This window comes from Bidens hawaiensis, unplaced genomic scaffold, assembly GCF_021521415.1.
Source record: "Bidens hawaiensis isolate Kalapana, Puna unplaced genomic scaffold, B.hawaiensis_p1.1 tig00019582_1, whole genome shotgun sequence".
NCBI lineage: Eukaryota > Viridiplantae > Streptophyta > Magnoliopsida > Asterales > Asteraceae > Bidens > Bidens hawaiensis.
Window position 1 is genome coordinate 97,813 of NW_027492975.1, and position 24,744 is coordinate 122,556.

The window sequence follows — 24,744 nt, forward strand, 5'->3', positions numbered from 1 at the left end:
CTGAGGAAAGCGACGGATCTCATGTGGCAAGCCTCGAAGGCTCGGCTGTTGCTGATGTTGGCCCGCAAGTTAAGAAGTCCAAGAAGGGTAAAAGTGTTAAGGGTGGTAAGGCTAGTACTTCGAAGCCTGTTTCTGATGTTTAAATACTTGATTCGTAGCTTTCTTAGCACCTTAAAACAATGTTATGTAATCTTAAACAATGTAGGTTTGGCATGAAACTCTTAAAGTTTCTGCCTTGTGGTTGTGTTTGGCCTTTTGGCCCTTTGAACATTTTCTTGGGAATCCTTGTGATTTCCTTGTTTAGCCTTAATTGGCTTGTTATGAATGCTATTGGTTATGGCCTTACAATGGCCTTTTCTTATGAACTGTGATGTTTATGTATCTGTGTTTTGGTTGCGTGTCTTGTTAGTTTGATGTGTTTTTAACTAACTTTCCTTAAGAAGTTTTAGTGTTGCAGTCACTTTTAGCTTCAAGTCTTCGTTAGGTAAAAAGCACATATTGGCTATCCTTTATATCACTACTTAGTGTATGATTTTTGTTTTCGTAAACTTTTTCTTTTAAGTTTAAGGAACGAATTGGTTTAGGCTGTTCAGACCTGTCTATGAGATTAGTTTTAGTTAAAAACTTTTCTAATTCTCATGGAGTTGGATTGATATAGGTACTCACCCCTTATATAGGTCCATTTACCTTTAACCTATTGAGCAATGTGGCATGGGAGCTCATCCCCTTACATGGCCCTTGCCATGGAGTTTCTTGCTAGGTTCTCAACTTGATTATAGGATAGTAAAGACAAGTTATGACAAAAACTTTATCATTCATTCAAGAGGTTGATGTTCACAAAAAGGAGAATTATACATCTCTTGAAATACATCTTAAGACTTTGACTAGGCATGGAACCTTTTAAGGGTTTTTCCGTTCCAGTGTCTTGGAAGCCTTTTGCCTTCTTTGTCGGCCAGCTTGTAGGATCCACCCTTGTGAGCTTCAAGGATTGTGTATGGCCCTTCCCACATTGGGCCAAGCTTTCCTTGGTTTTCTTTCTTGCTGGCCTCGTTGTTTCGAAGTACAAGGTCTCCAGGCTTGAAACGTTCATGTTTCACTCTTGCATTGTAATAAGCTTCCATTTTCTGCTTGTACTTAGCCTCTTGTATTACGGCTTGATCACGAACTTCTTCAAGGAGTTGCAAATTCAACGTGGTCTCATTGTTGTTTGATTCGAGATCCATGTTGAGTGTTCTTTGAGTCACAACTTCAAATGGAATTACAGCTTCTGATCCCAACACTAGGCTGTAAGGTGTTCGTTTGTGGCTTGTTTTTTCGGTTGTTCTTATTGCCCATAGAACATTTAGGAGTTCTTCAAGCCAATTGTTGTTGTGCCTTCCCAGCTTTGTTTTGATTCCTTCTACAATGGTTTTGTTTGTTCTTTCAACTTGGCCGTTGGACTGTGGGTAAGCAACCGAGCTGAACACTTGGGTGATTCTGAATTCTTTGCACCATGTGCTAAAAGGCTTCTCGGCAATTTGCTTCCCATTATCCGTGACTAACACTCCTGGCAGCACATAGCGACAAATAATGGTTTCCCACACGAAGTCCATGACTTGTTTGCCCGTTATTTTTGCATGTGGTTTGACTTCAGGCCACTTGGTAAAGTAGTCAACAGCTACTAGCAAAAATTTTACCCCACCCTTGGCCGGTGGGAATGAACCAACAATATCCATTCCCCATTTGTGAAATGGCTAAGCCGAGGAGATGGGGACTAGGTCGTGTTTAGGACTTTTGGGAACCGGTGCATGAATTTGACAAGCTTCACACTTCTTGAGTTGTTCCATTGCGTCTCGGTGCATGGTGGGCCAGAAGTATCCAAGGTTCATCAATTTTGCAACCACCGTTCTTGGCCCAAAATGAGCTCCACATATCCCCTCGTGAACCTCTTTGATTAGATACTGACTTTGTTCAGGGCCTACACATCTCAATAGTGGTGAAAGGTAGGCCTTTTTATAAAGGATTTCTCCTTGCAACACATATTGTCTGGATTTGATTCGAACCCTTTCAGCCTCTGTCTGGTCCAAAGGTAACTCACCATTTTTTAGGAACTTTTCTATGGGAGTCATCCAATTGGGACCTCCTTCGGTGATCACGTATTGAACCTCCAACTCTTGGATTGAAGGAGTCTTCAACACTTCAACCAAAACTTTCTTGGTGAGGTGTGCAAATGTGAGGGATGCTAGTTTGCTTAGGGCATCAGCTCTCTTGTTTTGTGATCTTGGGACTTGCTTGATAGCGCACACTCTTGAAATTTGGTCATCAACCCTTTTGCCTTTTCACGATACTTCTTCATGTTGGGCTCTTTTTCTATATAGTTGTCATTGACTTGACTTGAAACAAGCAACGAGTCTGTGAAAACTTGTAGCTTTTAGATCTTCATCTCTTTGGCAATCTTCAGACCAGCGATCAATGCTTCGTATTCAGCTTCGTTGTTGGTGGTCTGAAATTCAAGTCGAAGAGCATATGTAAAGTCCAACCCTTCAGGGTTGATTAAAATGAGCCCAGCTCCTGACCCTTCGATGCTGGAAGCCCCATCGGTAAAAAGCTTCCAGGCTTCAGGGTCAGAAGGTTCAGTGGCAGTTGTGTGTATTTCAGGAATAACTTGCTTTGGGATTTCTACAATGAAGTCCGCCAAGACTTGGGCTTTTATAGCTTTTCTTGGGACATAGGTGATGTTATGTTCACCTAGTTCCACAGCCCATTTGGCCAATCGGCCTGAATTTTCAGGTTTTTTAAGCACACTTTTGATAGGTTGGTCAGTGACTACTTGTATAGGGTGTGCTTGAAAGTACCTTTGAAGCCTTCTGGCCGTTTGAATTAAGGCCAGAGCAAGTTTTTCCAAAGGAGGATATTTGATCTCTGCCAGTTTTAGTGTTTTACTAAAGAAATAAACGGGTACCTGAACTTTGTCTCGTTCGATAGTTAGAACCGCACTTAATGCTTCTTCAGCGACTGAGAGATAGAAAGAGATCAGCTCTCCTGTTTCAGGGGCTGCAATAGCTGGAAGTGAAGCCAAGTGTTTCTTCATTTGGTTGAAGGCTTCTTCTGCTTCTTCCGTCCATCTGAAGTCTTTCTTGTTTGTGCAACCCTTTAACGTTTTGAAAGAGGGTAGGGATTTCTCAGCAATCTTGGAGGTAAAACGCTTCAAGGCTGCAAGCCTTCCGTTAGGCTTTCCACTTCTTTTTTGCTTTGTGGGGATTTAGTTTCAAGAACAGCCCTGAACTTGTTGGGATTGGCTTTTATGCTTTGTTTACCCACAATGTGTCCCAAAAACTTGCCTTCTTCGAACCCAAATGAACATTTCCCAGGGTTGAGTTTCATATTGATCTTCCTCAAGTTTTGGAAGGTTTCTTCTATGTCATCAAGCATTTGAAGTTCGGTTTTGCTTTTGATTACCAAATCATCGACATAAGCTTCCAGGTTTCTGCTAATTTGGCTAGCGAGTGCTTTGTCGATCAAACGTTGGTAAGTTGCACCGGCATTTCGTAGGCCAAAAGGCATCTTTTGATAACAGAAAATGCCCTTGTCCGTGTGGAATGCGGTTTTTTCTTCATCTTCCACCTTCATGAGGATTTGGTGATAACCCTTGTAGGCATTAAGAAAACACTTGAAGGGATGGCCTGTTAAGGAGTCAACCTTGAGGTCCATCTCGGGTAATGGGTAGCAATCCTTTGGGCATGCTTTGTTCAAGTCCTTGAAATCGATGCACATCCTCCAGGACTTGTCGGGCTTCCGAACCATGACTGGATTAGCCACCCAAGATTGGTATTTAACCTCACGTAGGATCCCTGCTAGGACAAGCTTTTCAACTTCTTGGCAGGCTGCCAAGCTTCGTTCATGAGCCAAGCTCCGTTTCTTTTGGACAACAGGCTTGACATCAAGTGATATTTTTAGCTCATGCTCTGCAATGCTTCGAGGGATGCCGGTCATGTCTTCCGGGCACCACGCAAAGACATCATTATAGCATATCAATAGCTTTTCAAGGTGTGAGAGTGTTTATTTAAAAAGCCTCGTGTTTACCCGTACCTTTTGTTCAGGATACTTTGGGTTTCTAATCAGGCCTTGTTCTTCGTTTTCACTTTTTGAACTTTCCCCTTCAGCCGTGTAAACCTCTTGGGTGGGTTGAAGGGTTGCAATTCCCCTGTCGGTTGGGAACTTCACCGCACCTTGAGCAACTGAGACAGCCATGTTGAACACACATTGTCCTGGCCTTCCTATGATTACATCATAGTTGGAAGGTATGTTGATAACCACAAAAGTGAGTGGTTTGGTTTTCGTCATCTTGCCTTCACTAAAACAAACATCAAGGGTTAGTTGGCCTAAAGGCTTCAAGGGTACATCGGCGATACCTTTTATAGAAGACCCAGAGGGTTGAAGCCTTGAACGTTCCTCGCTACTCAGTCGATTGAAGAACCTTTCATACATGATCTCTGTGGCCGCCCCTGTGTCGATGTAGGCTTTGCTTGTTTTGAGTGTTCCCACATTTGCCTCTACCACCAAAGGGTTTGAGAGTAAGTTACCTTGGGGTGGTGGGAAGCAGACACATTGAAGCTCCCAAGCCTCCAAGCATTGTCGTTTGTGGGAGACACCATCGTCTATATTCACCATATTCACTTCTTTGCTTTTCCTTTCAGCCATCTTGTCTTTGACCCCTTTTACCAAATGAGCCAATTCCCCAGACTTGACAGCTTCCTCAATTCTTCTCTTGATTTGAAAGCAATCATTCGTGTGGTGACCTTTTTCTTCATGAAAATCACAGAACTGGATGGAGTTTTCATTTTTCTTGCTCTTGGGCAAGGGTCGAGGAGGTCGGAAGTTGTGTTTCACCTCCTTAGTGGTAAGGATCTCCTGGGGTGTTTTGGTCAAGGCTGTGAAGTTCACAGTCTTTTCCCTGCTTGGAGGGTTCCGACCTTTAGGCCTTCGTTGATCTGAGCTTCTTGAATATTTGTCATAGGGGTTGTAGTTCCCTTTCTTTCGATTGGGACTATTGCCTCTCCAACTAGGAGCTCTTTTTCTTTGTTCTTTGAAATCAACAGCCTCTTCGCCTCGTATATGAGCTTCATCTCGCTCAAGAGCTTCTTCAAGGGTTTTAGGTAGGCACTTGTTAAAGTCTCTTGTGAGGTATTTGGAGGTGATGGCGTTCATGAAGCCTGCCACCCTCATTTTTTCGTCAGCCCCCACATATTGTAACCCTTCTTTTTTGTACCTTTCGATGAAGTCTCGAAGGCTTTCATCATCCTTTTGCTTTATCTGGAAAATGATTGTGGCATCCTTAACATACCTCCTTTGTTGTGAAAAGTGGGCCAGAAATCCTTTGCTCAGATCGTCGAAGCTTCGAACGCTTTGAGCAGGAAGGTCGTTGAACCATATCCTGGCTGATCCGACAAGCGTTTGCATGAACATTAAACAACATTCAGCATGGGACCATTTTTCAATTCTGGCAGCACCGGTAAATACCTGGAGGTGGTCTTCGGGATCCTCGGTCCCATCATATGTTTTTATATGGGTTGGCATCTTGATCTTTGTTTGGGAGTCATAATCGGCAATTTGCTAAGAGAAACAAGAAAGGTTGCCAGGTTTGTAAGGTTTCGCAAGGTCTTCTTCTACCCTTGTATTATGACTCGTTGTTCCCTGGTGAGTACCCAGTGCTTGGTTGATGAGCTGGGTCCAGGGGAGGTGTGCTATCATTTGGCCTATCATCTGAGGCATGAGATTGAAGCCTTGAAGGCTTTCAGGGGTTGCTGTTGCCTGGCTTGTTCCCATGGGAGTGCTCATCGTTGCACTCCTAGCCAAAGGTAAGACCGACATGGCCTGCTCCCATGGAACACTTGAAGCTAGTGACTGCCATATTTGGTCGAGAGTGGTCTCGTGCCCGAGGGGTTGTGAAGTATACAAAGGGAAAGCCTTTGGGCTTGGCCTCCCATAGGTATAGAGAGATGAGTTAAAAGGTTGACAGGTTACGCTTGGACCAGCCTCTAAATGAGAAGCAGCAGGTTGTGAACTGGTTAAAGGGGAAGGTGGATGTCCGAGTGACAGTGAGGGTTCATCGTCGTCGTACTCCAGCCTTAATCTTATCCCTTTTTCTCTTTCTTGGCTCACGTGGCGGTTAAGAAGATGTCTTAGTTGCAAGAAATGTCGTGACACACCTTCCATTGTCAAGTCGACACGTTCCGGGGTGTTCGTGACTCCTGCATGAGGAGAAGGAACCCCAGATCGTGAAGGAGTCGGAGTTCGAAAAGGTGAAAACTCGAGGAACAAAGGTTCCGTCGAGGTTCCTCCCGGAGTGGAGAAAATCGAGGTTATCGCCGGAGTTTCTTGACCGGCGCTTAGTGTCGGTGTTCTAGACACTTGGTTAACTTCTTCGGGAGATTCACCTTCTGTCATGGTGATGGAGCTACACTACTGGTCTTTATGATAAAGTAAGCGGCGTAGCCCCACGGTGGACGCCAACTTGTTGCTACAACAAAGATAAGACCATTGATAGTGAATATACTGGTCAGGCTAAAAGGCTTCAAGGGTTCAGGTTAGCCTAACGCAGGTCGTGGTGTCCCTCTACGTTTGAAAAACGTAGAAGGAGGTTCACTAGTTAGTTGTTTGTTGTTATAGCTCACCGATGATCAAGAATCGTGATGTTTGGAATCGGTTTTGGAATGATGTTCTTGGTGAAGCTATGAAGACATTAAAGTAAGAAAGAAATAAGCTAAGAGCATATTTCTCAAAGAAGAAGATAAGATAAGGGAGATGGTGTTATCTGCCCCAATCTGGTGTGTGTATGTTTAAGGCTAAGTCATCTATTTATATGAAGGAGATGTAAGCCTTTTAGTCCAGTTAACTAAACTAGTTAGCCTCTTGTTTGCATAAAGAGTTGATCTTTATGGGCGGGAAGGTTTGGACCGCTGGTCCATAACTAAAATAATAATACTTTTGTCTGAGTATGTCCTTTGGTCAAAGGGGACAGGGATGTGAACAGTGATGTGACATCGTACTGTAGCACGTGGATACTTATTTACATAAGTTTAGGCGGGAATTGAAGCTTTTAACCTTTTAACCCTTTTAGCGTTAATGTGTTACAGCCATTTTATTATTTCCTTGGGCTACCCCCGTCATCATTACCATTAACCACCATTAGTTAAATAACCCATTTCAGTAGTGTATAAATAGCGGTACAATGACAGTTTGTAATATGAATATATGATATATGATGATTGGATGATGTTTATACGTTGATCTCTAACCTTTGTTCAACTGATTGCTTCCTAAGTTCGCCCCTTCCAGACCAACACATATCATATGTTTCTTTTTTCCTTAATGTTTATAAATTGGTGCTTTTGTTCATTGCACGTGTGCATATGAACCAATACAATTTACAGATTTGTACCTGATAGCATTTGCTGAAGTGGAATGATCCTTCTATCATCCAGAAATGATGGAATCGTCACATCCCAATCGATATGGTCAACTATATGTTGACCGAGTGGTATCGAAATTCATCAATAGTTTCTCATTTATATTAAACCATTGTAAGATGGCTAGCTTTTGGTTTATTTACTGTTGTTAAGCTATTTGGTTTCCATGTTTAGAAATCGGCTAAAAGAGTTAGCAATTGTTGTTATTGGTGTGTATATACATATATGTAAGTCCATAAACATAACTTTGGACATATCGAACTTTGAAACTGGCTCCTTATTTTGTTGCTTGATGTTGTTTTTGGAGACAGCAAATACTTTATATATAATTTCTACTCATATTAAATGAAAATGTTTCCAAATATGGTGACAGGACTGCTTCTTGTAAATTATGTTGCGTCGTAATTTGTAAGTGTAACAACTCACTATTATTTGCAATCCATTGGCAAAAGGAATAGTCTTTCACTTGGGTTTAAGATGGGGATGTCTTTGGTACAACCATACAAGTTACACAGACAACAAGGATTAAAAAAAATTTGTAATGCCCGATAGTACGTATCATGTACTTATAGTAACACTCAAATACAAATGTAACATATTAGTGGTAAACTAATGGATATAACCGACCGCCAGTTACCAACAACAAGTTTTGTCACAAGTTATGGGCAGAAAAAGTTTATATTCATAAAATTAATATTTTTTTTCAAAGTGTTGTTGGTTTGGTGAGAAATCATTATCAGCGAATAATCCCTAGGTACTCCGTTGATAGTATTTGATTAGATTTCTGATAAGATTGTGACACATTTTTTCCGGCAATTGTCGGTATTGGCCCCTGTTTTTATCGGTAATCCTTTGCTATTTTGTCGGAAATTGAGGACAGTTATTTCCGTAAGATTACAATCCAGGCATTTTTGAAATAGGACCATACCAAAGGAAAACTATATAAAATGTTTTATTAATTTTGTATTTCATAAATCGGGTATTTTTGGGAACCGGGTCAGGTCCGTAACCGGATTTCATACCCACCTCTATTCGTATGTGTATGTAATGTAATAATGTCTAACAAAATATATGTATGACTTTTGTTGTATAACTTGACTGTCTAATATTTTTTTCAATGTGTAAGGTAATTTATGAATAACTTGATTATGTCAGTGTTCGCAAATAACTTATGGATAGATAATAAGAACAAAAATAAACTCATGTGAACGTCTTAGCGTTGAATTTATTCGTGTCTTATATAAACAAAATGAAACCACTAACACATGTCAACCATGTATTTATATTTTACTATCAGTATCGTAATAATTACCGAGTTTATGCCATATTTCCTCATTTGTTTAAACGCCTCTTTCTGTATTTGTTATTCATTACAAAGTGTAATCGTCTCCTATACCCACTAAAGGCGCGGTAACAAAACAACTTGGTCATAAAAGAGGCGGTCGAAACTCAGTCGTGAAACCTAGCAGTCAAAGGTTAGGACTGAAGTTGTAATATTGGTATACCCCAGGCGGCCAGGACTATACATTTAATCAACTCTGAATATTATTAAAATGGGATCTCAAACTAGAACAAGGGATCTTGATGAAAGATCCTTTTCAACATCTGATATGATCCAACTACTACCATGTATTAACAAAAGGCATTTAAGCTTCCACATGATAGATATGTTTTTATATTTATATAATAGCCCTTCGTATGCTTTTATATATTGACTTGATACGGATCACGAACTATGAAATATATTTATATATTATATACTAGCTTTTATCCCGCGTGTTACGCGGGTTAATTTTAATTTATTTTATATATATTATTTTGAAAATATATTGTTCTTATATGATGTGAGTTGAAGTCATGAATTTATTTATTTTATTTTATTTATACAAATACGTCGTCAAGTACATGTTACAACAATTATAAAATATATAGTTAGAAATTAAACGAAAATACAATAAATACAATTAAGATATTGTTAATAGTATAACAATTTACATTTAACATTACAGAAGATACAAAAAAATGCAACAAACTATAGAAATAACATAGTACCAAATGTATATTCTTCATGATACAATGTTTATAATTACCAATGCATATTTTACCAATAAAATGCTCAAATAAAACACTTTCCTTTCGAGCATTTTATTCTCAGCAGCTATCCACATATTAAATTGTAAGCGCACACCATAAAGTTGAACTTACCAAAATCATCAACTTTGTAAAAAATCAATTTTACTAAAGAGTCAATATCGGCTGAAAATATCATGTTGGCCATGACTAAAAAAGTTAATAGTGACAAAAAAATTGATTTTGACGGTTTTTAGGTCATACGTGAGCCAAACCGATAGTATTGGTTTTTGTTGAAAGTAAGCCAAAAATTGAGCGGTTGGAAAAAAAAGTTGGTATATTTACGATAAAGAATAAATTCATTAAAAAAAACTTATTTCACAGACTAACCCGTTTTGGCCCGTTAATATATGTATTTTACTCGATGAATTAAACGAAAAGATGATGAACAAACCTTCCCAAGTAAATTGGCCTTCTGAGGAAGATTCTAAACAAAAAATTATATGCAGCGGATTATGAAGTGCAACCAACGCAGGTTCAAGAATCTTGTCTTTCCAAATCAAATGTCAATAATTTAGAGCTAATATAGTTTTCTTGATAATAAGCAAACATTAAATCAATTAAAAATCTATAAGTTTAAAACTAACAAAAAGGAAATAAATACGATACCTATAGCATAAAGGATTGCGCAAAACTTAAAAATCCAATATGTTGACTCGGTCATAAAATCGAGTTTATGTCAAGATTATAGATATGTAGGGTCCAAAAAAATCTTATAACAAAACTATTATTAAGCCCATTATACCATCTCCAAATAGCAAAACAAAATCTGACTCAAAGTTGACTTTTTATGGTCAAACATTGACAAAGCTATGTTAAAACTGACTGCTTGAATCCAAATTCAACTACCTTACATCTCGAGAAGCCTGAATTTTTAATACACTTTGGGAAACTTTCAACCAGTTTGGCCAATTTAACAATTTCCTTTCAAGAACATTATTTATTTAACCTGTTTGACCCGTTACAGTAAAAACATAAGCCGAACCCACTAATTCATAGATATGCAAATCAAGTTATTGAAAATAAAAACATTGTTAAAATAAGGACATGCAAACGAAAAAAAACCAAGATTTTAACCAACCTGGTTGGTTAATACCTTTAGAATAATCTACACGTTAAATGAATAACTATCTTTCTGTAGCAAAACACCAAAGGTTTGAAGTCATAATCACATATAAAAACGATCAATTGATTTTGCGGGCCAAAAAATAATTACAAATTAATTGACTTTGCGGGCTAAAGCATAATTAAATAGTAAATTCAACAGAATGGCTTTGCGGGGAAAATACAATGACATAACAATAAGCGAATGGCCACAACAATGGAGTAACTGGTGGGTAGGTTTCAGCTGAGCTGCGTACCCGTAGGGTTTCACTTCTTTTAAAAAAACAATTTGAAAAGAGTTCAAAGTATATGGTTTCATTGAAGTAAAAAAAACATGTTGAAGCTGAGTACTTATGAAACCACTTATATAGGAGTATGGGAACAAATTACTTTTAGCATTTTTCAAATTAACTTTTGCGTTATTGTGAAGCCCAACAAACCCGGAAAACAAACCCAAAACTGAAATACTCAAGTCCAACGGTCTCTAAAAGTAAATGTATCACCAGTGGTATTGTATACATGATGGCATCACATTTCGTTTCAATCAACCTATCATCACGATGATATAGTACCTTTTTTTTAAGTTCTAGAAGGTACATGTGTATGTATCTCTTGGTGTTTTCTGAGGAACAAAGAACTCATCAACTCAACTACCTGTTCTCATGCTAGCAAAGCATACCTAAAGCTAATCATATGACTAAGATCATCAAAATATAACTTTGAAAACAATAAAAAAAATTTATATGTTATGCCCATCATTAAAATAGGTTTTAAAGAATTTTAGTAACCATTATTATACTTTTTCAAAGTTAATTAGATTCTAGTCTAACCAAAAAGAGTTTACCTTATAATATCTAGAAGGCACTTGTGAATCTACTGAAGGTGAATGTGACATTCACTGCAGCATTCATGTCTGTTATCATGTTTAAGCAGATCAAAAATTGGTGTTAAGAACTAAAAAACATTAAAGAACGCCGGAGATCCATAATTAAGGTCCCCAACAATCCAATTGATTTTTCTAAACCACGAACAACTAAATAGAAAAAAAACCCAATTACCAAAACTTGAAAGTTAAAAATCAAAGTTACTGCTGATGGCAGAAAAGAAGAAATTTGAAGATTAATGGTGCTCAACCGGCGGTTTGTACAATCTATCGAACATGACTACACAATAATACGGTATAAGAAGATGAATCAATCATTGCCATATCTCTTATCACTCAGATTGTACTACAAAAATTTTAATAAGATGTAAATCTCTAATATGTCAACTATGCGCACTGAAGCAGTTACTCCAAGAACTAATTTCACAATTGTACTACTTAGCCCAAATTTATCAGTTAACTGAACTCAGCTCATACCTAATTATAAAATTGGTTGAGAAAGAAAAATGAATTTATTGGTGTTTTTATTTCCAACCCATAACCAGTTACCAGCCTACAATATCCTAAATCAAAACTAAGAGCATCCACAACAACAAACATCAACAAACCGCCACATCAGCGTCACATCATATCTCAAACTTTTCATAAAAACCCACACTTACTTCCACAACAACAAACCTTCACAAACCAACACATCATCACCTACCATTTTATATTTAACCAAATAAAAATACTTTTATAATATTATAATTTTTATATATAATCAAATAGTAACTTTTAATATATTAAATTTATATCTAAATATCTAACCCACCTTCCCCCTTTTAATATATAATCAATTTCTAATTTCTAATATCCACCGTCACTCCACCTTCCCACTTTTCCTTTTTCATTCCCATTTTACATCTGAAATACATCCACCTCTAGCCGGATATTAGAAATTGATTGATTCAAACCATCGCCGGCAAACATAAAGCGATCTACTCATAAATCAAATGGTAGTGGAGAAGATGAAGGGGATCTGATGGTATTTCTTCAACGGGATGGAAACTGGAGAGGATGAAGATGATATGGGCCACCAAGCAAGTATGCATCAGAGAGAAAGAGGGACCCACGCTTCAAGTCCGCTGCAGGTTTGCAGAGCCGGACCTGCAACGATCCTCATTGCTCCACAACGGTGGAGTTCGGCTCCCGTCACGTCCGTCGACTGCCACATCGGATCGGACCTCGGGGCGTGTAGCCCGTTGCTGATGCTCTAATGTGTGGCATCATATTTAGCAGATGCATCCCAAAGGGATCTTCCATTAGTATGTACGAAAACAAACCTTATCCAAAATTAGACCCTCCCATAAATTCCAATTTTGAATAAAAAGAAGTTAACGTAGTAAAAAAGTTTTGGTATTGCCGGTTCAAAGTTGCACGGAATGCATCTTTTATAAAAATTACCTAAAGCTTAGGTCTCAACTCTATGAGCTTTGAGCCAATGTAAACTAATGTGACATATAATTGCAATTAATTGGATATCGGATACCCAATAAACTAATCAAAAACAAAAAAACAACCTAATAAACTAATCATGATTTGTATGAACATATTCTACATAACCATTAAATGAAGTTATAACAACAAAATCATAAATTAAGAGGCAAAATTGTAACAATGAAGAACTAATCACATTTATGAGCATATTACAGTATGGAAAGGGTGGAATACCTTCCATCCGACAGTGAAAGTGGTGAGGTCTGGTCATTCGATTGGAGAGTGAGCGCGTAATCTCTGCCAATCAAATCCAACTACTGCAATCGAAGAAGATTAGAATATTAAAGAGAAGCATGAGATGTTGAGTAAAGAAGGTGAGATCGGTAATGAATGATTGAGAAAAGATCTTGACTATGGAGAAGGTCTGAGGTTAGGGTTTTCACACAAAACGGGTATTTGATTTAAGATATCCGGGGACAAGACCCGCGAAAATTAATTAAAGCATATTGATACATACATAACATTTCATGTTACTTTCTCATCATAATCCCACAACTCTCAAAGCCATTATTGCCTTGGCGGCAGACTAAATCTTTATAACATAAAAAAAACAGTCAAAACAAGCAACTTTCATAACATAAATTGACTACTAGAAGCAGCAGTTCAAAGAGCCAAAGATTGTTGCGATCCCATTCTTCTCTTTCTGAGCCGCTCGGCAATAATGAATGCGAGCTCCAACGATTGAGATGCATTGAGTCGTGGGTCGCAGTGGGTGTGGTAGCGTGAACCAAGGTCATCAAAGGTCACGGTTCTTGACCCACCAATGCATTCAGTCACATTTTGACCAGTCATTTCAAGATGAACACCTCCCGGGTGGCTTCCTTCTTGCTCGTGCACATCAAAGAAAGCTCTCACTTCCGCCTGTTACAATAATTTGTTATTAACTTATTACTGGACTTCAAATAAAGGAAGTAAAAGAAGTTGATACCAGTGGTGTTAATCGTGTTAGATTTGAATAGTTAGATCTAATAAAAATAATATTATTGAAAATGAAAAGTTGGTGAAATGGTTCACAAGTGAAATTAAATTCACTTTTAAGTTAATAGTTAGAAAAGGTTAAAAACCCATAAAAAAATCAGCCCACTTATTAAAAACAGGTCATGTTTGGTTGACATATTTGTTAAACGGGTCTTTTCAGCCGACCCAAAACCTAACTTTTTTCGTGTCGTGTTTGGAACAACTGTCCCTGGTTGATATGAGTGAGAGAAAGTAACTTTACCCTAATAGCATCGAATGGGCGAGTTTTGAGTCCAGATGGAGCCTTGATGGTGTTGCCATGCATAGGGTCGCTGACCCAGGTGACAATTTGACCCGCCCGTCTAACCGCTCTAATAAGATGTGGAAGTTTGACCCGCATGTTCTCGGCTCCCATTCTTGTAATGATTGTAATCCTTCCAGGCTTGTTTTGAGGGTTCAAGATGTCAATGAGCTTGACCAACTCATTGGGGTCCATCTTGTCACTCACCTATAAGGGCAAAAAAGAAATTTCATCTTTGTGTTCGTGTTTTTTTTAACAAAAAGAGTATAAGAAAGATGCATAAAAAAGAACAAAATTTACCTTAATTCCAAGTGGGTTCGCGATTCCTCTGAGGAACTCAACGTGTGCACCATCAAGTTGGCGGGTCCGCTCTCCGGCCCATAGGAAATGGGCCGAACAATCATAGTACAAGCTTGAAGTTGAGTCCAATCTGGTAAGAGATTGTTCATAAGGCAAATGTAGGCATTCATGTGATGTCCAGAAATCAGTTGTGGTCATGATAGGGTGGGCCGTTGTAAGCCCGATAGCCGACATGAATCCAAGTGCCTCATCAACTCGGCTAGCTAGCTCTTGATACCTATGACACCAAATTAAGAGCCTCATCATTATATATATCCAAATAATACACAAATATATTATACCCTTTGTCACTTTCAAATCTAGTGAATGACAAGGATACAAGAGCTAATGTCTATTTATTGTTTCTTTTTTAACCATAAAAACCCATCACCCGAAAATTCGCAGGCCCATCAATTAACCAGTTAACGCTGGATTCGGGCGTGAGACTAGTGGTGTAAACAAGCTAAGCCAATCATGAGATACTCGAGATCAGCAGAGCTTGAACAAACTCGAGCTCATATCAAGGTTCATTTAATAAAGAAGCTTGAGCTTCATATATCAAGCTCGAGCCGGCTCAAGAGTCTAACAAAGCATTTTTTATTTATATAACTTTTATTTAATATGCATTAATGTTGCAATTACTACTATATATAAAATCGAACGAAAATAATTATACACTAGGTTATATATAGAAATTAAAACTAATAGCATACCTATCACCCGCTTCACTATGCTCGGTGAAATCAAGATTCCATTGAGTAACCCTTTGCATAGCAGCATAACCTCCGGTGGCAAACGCCCTCAAAAGATTAAGAGTGGCTGCTGATTGGCAGTAAGCCCTGATCAATCTTTGCGGGTCAGGTGTTCTTGATTTCAAATCAAACGCGTCACCGTTTACGTTGTCTCCTCTGTAACTCGGTAACTTCACACCATTTTTCTCCTCAAACGAATCTGATCGGGGCTTTGCAAATTGACCCGCCATTCTTCCTACCTGTTATCATCAAATGTCAAATACAAAATAATTCAATATCATATTCAAATTACAAAACATATCTTCATGTAATTAATTATCTGAAACTTCATTAAACTTTTAATCTAAAGTAATATCATCAATTTACTTTTCAGAATAAATGCATATTTTTGTTTACTTTAAAAAGAACAGCAAGATGTTAAAAGTATAAATATAACATCATAAATTAAAGAACTGTCCTGATCTAGAATATTATATTCAAATGATGAATCTCACACGATGACAAAAAAAATTTTAATTTTTCTAAAAGAAAGGCAATCATTTCAACTGCACAAATATTAGGATGAAATTTTCATAAACTTTAAGAACAACAATTAACTTAAAAATCCATTAAACATGTGATCAAAATCAATACAATTTACTCTTTCAATAAAAAAATCATAAATTATATAAATTTCTAATCTTGCAATTATAATCAAATTAATAAATCTAATTGTGCATCAAAAAGAAGTCAAGTCAACCGGATCCATAAAAAGCTTGAAAACAAGTCAAGTCTTATCAATCCCGAGCCTAAAATAAAGCTCATTTACTTATCAAGCCCAAGCATGAGCCTTGTAAGATCATTTAGACTCGTCAAGCCTTAACAAGGCTTGTATGTATATTTTTAAGGCTTATAATACCATAAAACTAGTATTTTTGAAAAAGAAAGTCAATTCAAATCAAGTTTAATAAAAACTTATAACCTCTGCTTTAACAAAAATAAAAACCCATTCATGTTTGCTTAACTAATCTATAACTATAATCAAATTGAATCCAAAATTGCATAAATTTAATAAAAAAAGTATAAAGATTTGACCTTGATAACAGGCATTTGACCACCAAACATCAAGACAACTCCCATTTGCAGAATAACCCGAAACGTATCCCGAATATTATTGGCATTAAACTCCTTAAAGCTCTCAGCACAATCACCACCCTGAAGCAAAAACGCATTACCCATAGCCGCCTCAGCCAACCGTTCCTCCAGGTGTCTAGCTTCACCGGCGAACACAATCGGCGGGAACGAATCAAGGGTTTGGAGCACCGAATCAAGCTCACCTTGATCTGGGTATTCCGGCAATTGAAGCGCCTTCTTGGTTCTCCAGCTGTCGACTGTCCATTTCACCGGAGCTGCGGTTTTAGGCACGGCGGTGGTTGCGGCGGCGGCGGTGGCCGGAGACTTGGAGGGTTTTTCGGTTGAGGGTTTTGATGGGTCTGGTGAGTGGACGGCGAGGATGGGTTGGGTGAGACGGTGGCCGGAGTTGGCGACGGAGGCCGGAGATTTGAACGTCGGCGGGAGAGATTGGATGTTGAAGGGTTTGGTGGGGAGGAGAGGGTTGGTGGATGAGAGGGCCATTTTGGTAATTGTGACTCAAGGGGTGGTCTTGAAAGGATTTGGAGGTGGTGCATGAGGGGGTGGTCTTATATAATAGTGGGATGGTGGTGGGTGGGATTTTTGGGAAGAGGGGGTTGGTAGGAAAAAAGAAAAAATCTAATTGCTTTTCCATATTATTATTATTATTATTAAAGACTTAAAAGTTAATGTCTTTCCTAATTAGTTTAAAAGTATTTGAAATTAGTTGGTTTGGTAGGTTGTTTAATGTTTATCCTTAATAATATGGTTTGGTGGTAGAAAGTTTGAATTTTTAATAGAGATTCACGTTTAATTCACATTTACCGGGGGGGTTCATTTTTATCACCCACTACACCCAATGGTGGTGTGCCACATCATTAGTGGCCGACGGATGTGTTGTTGAGGGGTGTTAAGGCCCCCACACAAAGTCAAATAACTAATGATAATTTTTTAATTTTGATAACTAGGCCCCCCTTCAATTTATACTGCATGCCCCATTTAAACCCTTTAGTTACCAAACCCAATCCAATACAAACTTGAAATTCCAGGTCTATTCCATTCACACACTCATTGTATCTACTCACAGTTACTAAATTCGTAACATGTAGATTCTATTTGAATTTTATGTATGTATTTTAATTGCTCTAATATCAATTACCTATTCATATGTGTACATTTTTTGAGACCATGGGAACTCACGAGTAATCCTAATTTGTGTGGGTTGTGAGCTCGGTACCATTATTGTTTTTTAACTGTAAACTAGCATACTCTTTAATCGAAAACCATCCCTTTTGTTCTGCTTCTTCGATACCACCATTTAACAGGCCAAAACTTAAGTTCGACTAAAATATTTATTATTGCGGTTTTGGTTTTCACATATAAAACAACTTTTAAGTCATTTTACATTTCTACAATTTGGTGGGTTTTTACCCGACCCGCTATGACCCGACTAGTTGACCCCTTACGACATGACACTATTTAACCTAACCAATTTTTTGCTCCCACTAACGAAAAATCCTGGATCCGCGACTGCACATCATCAACTCCAAACCCACCACATGTGATGGATTTTAGTAGGGGTGGTGGTGTGGTGTGATGGATTTTTGTTTTTTATAACAAATACTAAAATAAATAAAAAATAAAACAAGATTACATTAAATAAAAAATAAAACAAGATTACATTAAATAAAAGACAGTTTAGACGGTTGAGATTGAAACATTTGAAAAGCATTATTTGGATAATTTTGGGTAGGAAAAGGTGTTATAAAAGGTTGGTTTTGATACGATTGAGAAGATTGGTTTTGGGACGGTTGATAATAACGTTGTTGTTGGGAATGTTGTTGTTGGTTTTGGGACGGTTGAAAATGTTGTGGATAATAAGGTTGTTCTTGGAATGGTTGGGATGTGTCGGGTTCGTTTTGTAACCGAAATCTCGTTGGTTCGCCTAGATTTTGACGAACCTTTGGTCGGGTTTGGGTTTTCTTTGAACCCGAGCCACGTTTCTTAGAACCCTCAATTGATGTGATGTTAAAATGGTGTGTGTAATAGAAGATTTTGAGTTGGATTTGAGTTGATTTTGAGTTGGATTTGAGTTTGTTTTGAAGATATGTTTGATTTATTTATATAGGTAAAATAATATTTTTTTAATTAAAACACCTCCCCTCCAATGGCTACAGTCTAACGACTACATTTCTCGGACTTCCCCCCTCACAGCTTGATAGCTATCACGCACTAAACCCCCATCATGCTAGATAGGGCACCGGCGATGGTGTGGGTGAGGCCATCACGCATGATGGCGGCTCACCACGCTCCACCCCGGGTGGCCTTACAATACTTTGGGAGATACATGGTCACATGGGTAGCTTAATGAAGCAAGACTTAGATCATTGTGATTTGCAGTTTAATCTTAAGGGTGTCTGGGTTTTTATCATCAGTGGTCCTTTGGGTGAGTAGGTTTTCCTCGGAACTGGAAATAACTTAGAGACGCTTAAGACTCCGTACGACTAGGTTGGACCAGTTGACGGTAACCTTTTATCATTAGGTCACTCTGTACGTGGTACCTAGACAATTCTCTATTTGTTGGTTGTTAAAAAAAATTAAAAAAAAATGTTGTTTAATGTTGTATTGATAAGTCATTAATATTATTCATGTTATATTATAGCTTAAGAAAAGTGTGTTTATGTTGTCATGTTCTTTCTTGATGTGGTCATTTTTTTTTCAAGTTGTCTTGCGACCGAATTCAATCTTTATGTATTAGTTATTAAGTATATTTGAATTGTTTTTTTTTTATTTAGGTTGGTTGGGGATGACGTTAATCGGTTGAATTGACAAGTTAGATCGGTTGTTCTACTACCAAGTTTTTTTTTTAAAAAAAAGGTTCTACTTTATTACTAAATTATTTAGTATGTTTTTTGAACGATCAACTAAGTAACGTTGTACTTTACATTTTTTTAACTTTTTATATTTCATTTTTAATTAGCGTTTTAAATTTACGTTAATTAAAGGATAAAGTAGTTTCATATTTTGTTAAAATTAGTAATATGTATAATTTCAAAATTTTATGTTATTTTTGTAGGGTATAGATCAAATACAAATAAAATTAACGTGCTAAACGTGAGAATCAAGTAGAGTAATTATATATACAAGTAGAGTAATTATCATAGAGTAACTATACAAGTAGAGTAACATAGTTACTCTATGATAATTACTCTACTTGTATATATAATTACTCTACTTGATTCTCACGTTTAGTACGTTAATTTCATTTGTACTTTAACCTTCTCCGATTTGTTTTTTTGAAATTAGCTACATGAGGAGATATATAAAGATGGTATTTTTTATGATATTAATTTTTTTTTCACAAACTATTATTTTGTAAATGTTATACAGTACCATATTGTGTTCTTGAGACACATTTTTGTTAAATGTTTAATGCAATATTGCCTACCTACAAGTGGTGATTATAAAAATACCTTGTATATGATGATTATAAAAAACTATGAAACACACCTTATGTATGTATTTAAACTATATCTTTTTTCCGTGTGGTACAACTATGCCATGTGAATGCAAATTAAAATTTTGATATTTGTTGTTAGATTATATTATTTTGTATTATTTACAGCACTTTTAAAATGCATTTAAATTATAATAACCAATACAAAACAAAGGGCAAACTCAAAATGGATCTTTTCTCTTATATATTACATAGTTTTAGACAAATGAAATAAACATATTTAAGTTCTAATTATCTAAATAAATATGATATTCAAAGTAGATCAGCTATATTTTCCCATATAGTATATGACTATATGTAACAATGTAACATGTTAGGTGATTTAACCAAGGTAGTTACTTTGACGCAGTTCGTGTTAAGCATATGGTATCGCATAAAAATTGTTTTAAGTAAAATCGGGTTTGTCATTTGAAAAAAAGGTTACGACGCAACTTTTACCCGCTTACCTACCTTTATAGTAATCAGATCTTTTTTTATTATATATATAACTAACGGTGATACATTTTAAACCACCACCCTCTACAACCCCCCCCCCCCCCCCACACCCCCCTCCGCACCCACCCACACAAACAAACAAGATAATTACCCGGATTGTATGTACACGTGAACTTTTATGCATTATAATAAGAGAATCGGTGTGATATTATCTAACAATTGAAATATAGTAAATTATATATGTCAACTTGTGTACAACTAAATACGAATTTTTGTTGGTGCATATTTAAATGACAGAATTACAAATTTTGTCCTTTAAAAAAACTAAATTACAGTTCGTGTCTTTTTTTTAGTTTCTTTACAGGCGGTGTACTTTAAACATTTTTTTCCTGCACGTTATGTCCTTTACGCTAACTGGGTTAGAAAAACTCAGTTAAATACCATCACGTGAGGCGCATGTGAGGGCATTTGGTCTTTTCGTCTACACCTGCAAAAAGTTTATCACCACTCCCATACCTCCGGTTTCCGGCCACCTGAACCACCACCTCCGTTTCCGGCCACCTGAACCATCACCTCCGAAATTCCGGCCACCTGAACCACCACCTCCTTTTTGGCCACCTGAACCATCACCTCCGAAATTCCGGCCACCTGAACCACCACCTCCGAAATTCCGGCCACCTGAACCACCACATCCGTAAACCAACCGTTTAAGACTTCCATCAAAACCCTAGCCGTAACCCTAGCGTAACTGGCCGTAACCATCGCCCACCCAAATTCGTAACCCTAATCGCCGCATCATAACCCCCTCCAGCCACCCACCACATTAAATCCACCCAAATACACCACCATTACCGTAACCCACAGTCGTCGCCACCACACTCCGCCAACACCATCATCCTCGCCACAGAGCTCCTCCAACCATCCTCGAGTTAGTAATAAAAGGGGTTTTTTTGTGGTGATGTGGTGCTGCGTCGGTGGTGCGATGGTAATGGTGTGGTGGTGGTGGTTTAGAACTAAAAAGAAGAAAGTGAGGGGTGAGGGTGAAGGTGCAGACAGAAAGAAACTGAAAATGTTTTTTTTTTGTTTTGTTTTGTTTTAAGTTAATTATATTATATATATCTTCTTTTCTTTTTTATTTAATTTAAAGATACATTAGAATTACAATTATGACCATCACATGTCTGGCACATGTCATACTTAACTGAGTTTTTCTAACCCAGTTAGCGTAAAGGACATAACGTGTATGAAAAAAATGTTTAAAGCACACCGCCTGCAAAGAAACTAAAAAAATGACACGAACCATAATTTGGTTTTTTTTAAAGGACAAAATTTGTAATTCTGTCTATTTAAATATGGAAATCCGATTAAACGTTATAGCGGGTTTAGGGAAATTATTTTGAGATCATCAATACATAATTTGTTTATTTATTTTTAAACAACATTTTAAACAACAAATTATAAAATTACAAGTAAAGCAAATAATTGCATAACGTATATGAAAAAATGTATTAGATATGTGCTTGCATCTATACTATTTGTACATAAATTGATTTAGTTATATCACAACATGATCATTTTTTAAATGAACTTAACAACAGAAAATGAGTGTGTAAAAACGTATCCGAGAATGCTTCTTTCTATTGAAAATTTCATTCTTAGTGTCATATGTATAATTGAAAGATTTTTTGTTATGAATCAATTCAGAAAAATAAGACTTCTCAAACGATAGTAGTTATAACCACTCGGCCTAAATACAGAATGAGTGTTACCTTTATTGATATATTTATCAATTTACCACTCATCGAAAGAAATGAGAACATTAAATTATCACGACGGATTTTCTTCAAGAACTAACATGAAAAAGATTTTGATAAGTTTCAGGGGCTTCTTGACTTTGTCATAATGACAACATAAAAATAACATGTTAACCCATTCAATTTTGTGAATATTTTGTTTCATTTGAGCATAATTTTGCATGACATGTTTCCCATACAATGTGCTAATCACCATTGAATAAAAAATTAATGCTAACATAAATATTTTTAAATTTGATAAAAGTTAGAAGCATTGATAGGCATGGGGTGACATGTCGAAAGTGTTTGCAATCTTTTCTTATATTTTAAGGGTCGAGGAAATAATAATCAATTTTTCAGATCCCGAACCTTTTGATTATTTCCAAAAACGCCCATGAAAATAACTTTGAAACCCGAATCATGTTTAAAATTCTAACTTTCTTATGTTTGCCATTTTCAATTCAACACTTGTTCCAAGCAATTTTTTTACAACTTTTGGCCCATAAAAATATAAATTAAGTTCCACAAAAAATCCGAAACAATCCTTGATAAAAAAAACTAATAAATTAAATATGATAAACTTTGTTATGCCTGAAAGTAATTCATATATAATATCCTTACATTGTAACATATATATAGTTTACTAAATTAACCGAAAAAATAAAAGGATAAATTTAAAGCATATATTTATAATTTATAAATTTATATGACAATTTATAATAATAATAATAATAATAATAATAGATAAATGGATTGATTGATTTAAAAAAATGATCGACTTTTAAGCATATTTATAATTTAATGATTAAAAAGTTAGTTTGTAAAATGTAATCATATTCGAGTTTTGTTTTGTTTTTCTTCAATCTTCTACAATATACATAGTATAATATGTTAATGATAACATTTGAAATTATATTTTTTTCAGTATTTGAGAAACATGGTTTGTTGTTGGTTTTGGATTTCACAAAATATTTTGGAATATATAGTAAAATAATATGTTAATATTTTTTTATAAAAGTGTATAGTTAATAGTTATAATATAAATAGAGGTGTAAATGGAAAATGAATAATTATTGATTTATTGTATATATTAGGGTCAATTAAGATCTTAGTTTTTGTAGGTTCCTAGCCGGATCTACACATGAGTATCTCGTAACACGAGGGTGCGGAATCCCCACGTAATACGATACGAGCGTAAGATATATAATACGTTGAGACGATACACAAACACACGTTACAATACTAATAAACACGTTGTATTGCAACACTTCAACACGTGATCTCTGATCACTTACACGTACTGCCCAAAAACCTTATTCTAAACAAGCCGAAGTTAGGCATATATAGGCCTCGACAACTTCGCCTAACAGACCAGGCGAAGTTGTCTTAACTTCACTTGTCCACAAGTTCGCTTACATCAGGCGAACTTGTGTGACACCATATCTAAAACCAAAACAACCAATCTAACACGATTACAGACACATACAAAACACTAGATACTGAACTACTGACATTATGCACCAACAGACTCCCCCTTGGCAGTAGCTTCATATCTCTATCTTCAATCTTGTGTCTAGTAATCCCAAAAATCTCGTGTCACCCGTCTTCAAGCATGAACGCCCTGTCTAACACAAACAGAGACCACTCTCTGGTACTTCTTGGCTTCATCTTTCCATGCAGGAATATAGAATATCTTCTTATCGTTTAGCACCTGCAATTCAGCTTGAGACAAGTTTACCAAGTGCATGGGATCATACAATCTCAGAACTTCTTGTTCATCTTCATCTTCCATAACCGCTTCAGCTGTTTGGCTATCAACATACCACCACTTTAGATTCTTTAAAACATCCTTGGGCATTGTCTTCACCGGCACTTCTTCCAAACACCGAACCGGCTTATATTTCATCACCATCCAAGGTTTGCCATCAGCTCGCATTCCTCTTTCCTTATCTTCAACTAGCTTCCCTTTATGCGGCTTTAACAACTCAAACTTTTTCTCTTTCACACTTTCTTTCCACACAATCTTCCCAATTATTCTGGCCATATTATCATCACTTCTATTAATCAACCCCAATTTTGCCAAATCCTTCACCTCACACTCAGGCAAGGTATTGAGAGATCTCAACATCCTCTTAAAATACTGAATCCCATCAAAGTGTTTAATCACAAATAATCTCAACTGCTCATCATACAACCAGCATATAATACCCTTCTTCGACTCAGCATACCCTTTGATATTGTAACTCTTCTTGAACATGGTTGGAACCGCTGGCTTCTTTGTCTTTACAAACCACTGAGAGTAGCCTTCTTTCCATCTCGGCTGCTCTTCCCACTCAGACTCATCTAACACATCCATATCTTGACTCACATTTGCCTTATCAACGTCTGGAATATCATGTTCTACACTGTCATCCACAATCTCTCCATCTTCAATCT

General features: G+C 36.9%; 1 protein-coding gene across 1 annotated transcript; it reads right to left on the reverse strand.

The window, feature by feature from the left end:
• Window positions 1-13,657: 13,657 nt before the first annotated feature.
• LOC143558658 (phospho-2-dehydro-3-deoxyheptonate aldolase 1, chloroplastic-like) lies at window positions 13,658-17,071 on the reverse strand. The gene is made up of 5 exons (XM_077047456.1): window positions 16,528-17,071; window positions 15,415-15,692; window positions 14,663-14,939; window positions 14,324-14,569; window positions 13,658-13,965 (listed from the first exon to the last, which is right to left on the reverse strand). Exons 1-5 carry the CDS (start codon window positions 17,065-17,067, stop codon window positions 13,708-13,710), a joined length of 1,599 nt encoding a protein of 532 aa, XP_076903571.1. The 5' UTR covers window positions 17,068-17,071; the 3' UTR covers window positions 13,658-13,707.
• Window positions 17,072-24,744: the final 7,673 nt, after the last annotated feature.

What these genes read in the sequence shown, in the direction of transcription:
- LOC143558658 (XM_077047456.1), bottom strand. Translation starts at nt 17,067, where the DNA reads ATGGCCCTCTCATCCACCAACCCTCTCCTCCCCACCAAACCCTTCAAC. An exon ending in GTCAAATGCCTGTTATCAAG is followed by an intron (nt 15,693 to 16,527) that starts GTCAAATCTTTA and finishes TGATGATAACAG; the next exon opens with GTAGGAAGAATGGCGGGTCA. An exon ending in CGAACCCACTTGGAATTAAG is followed by an intron (nt 14,570 to 14,662) that starts GTAAATTTTGTT and finishes TTGCCCTTATAG; the next exon opens with GTGAGTGACAAGATGGACCC.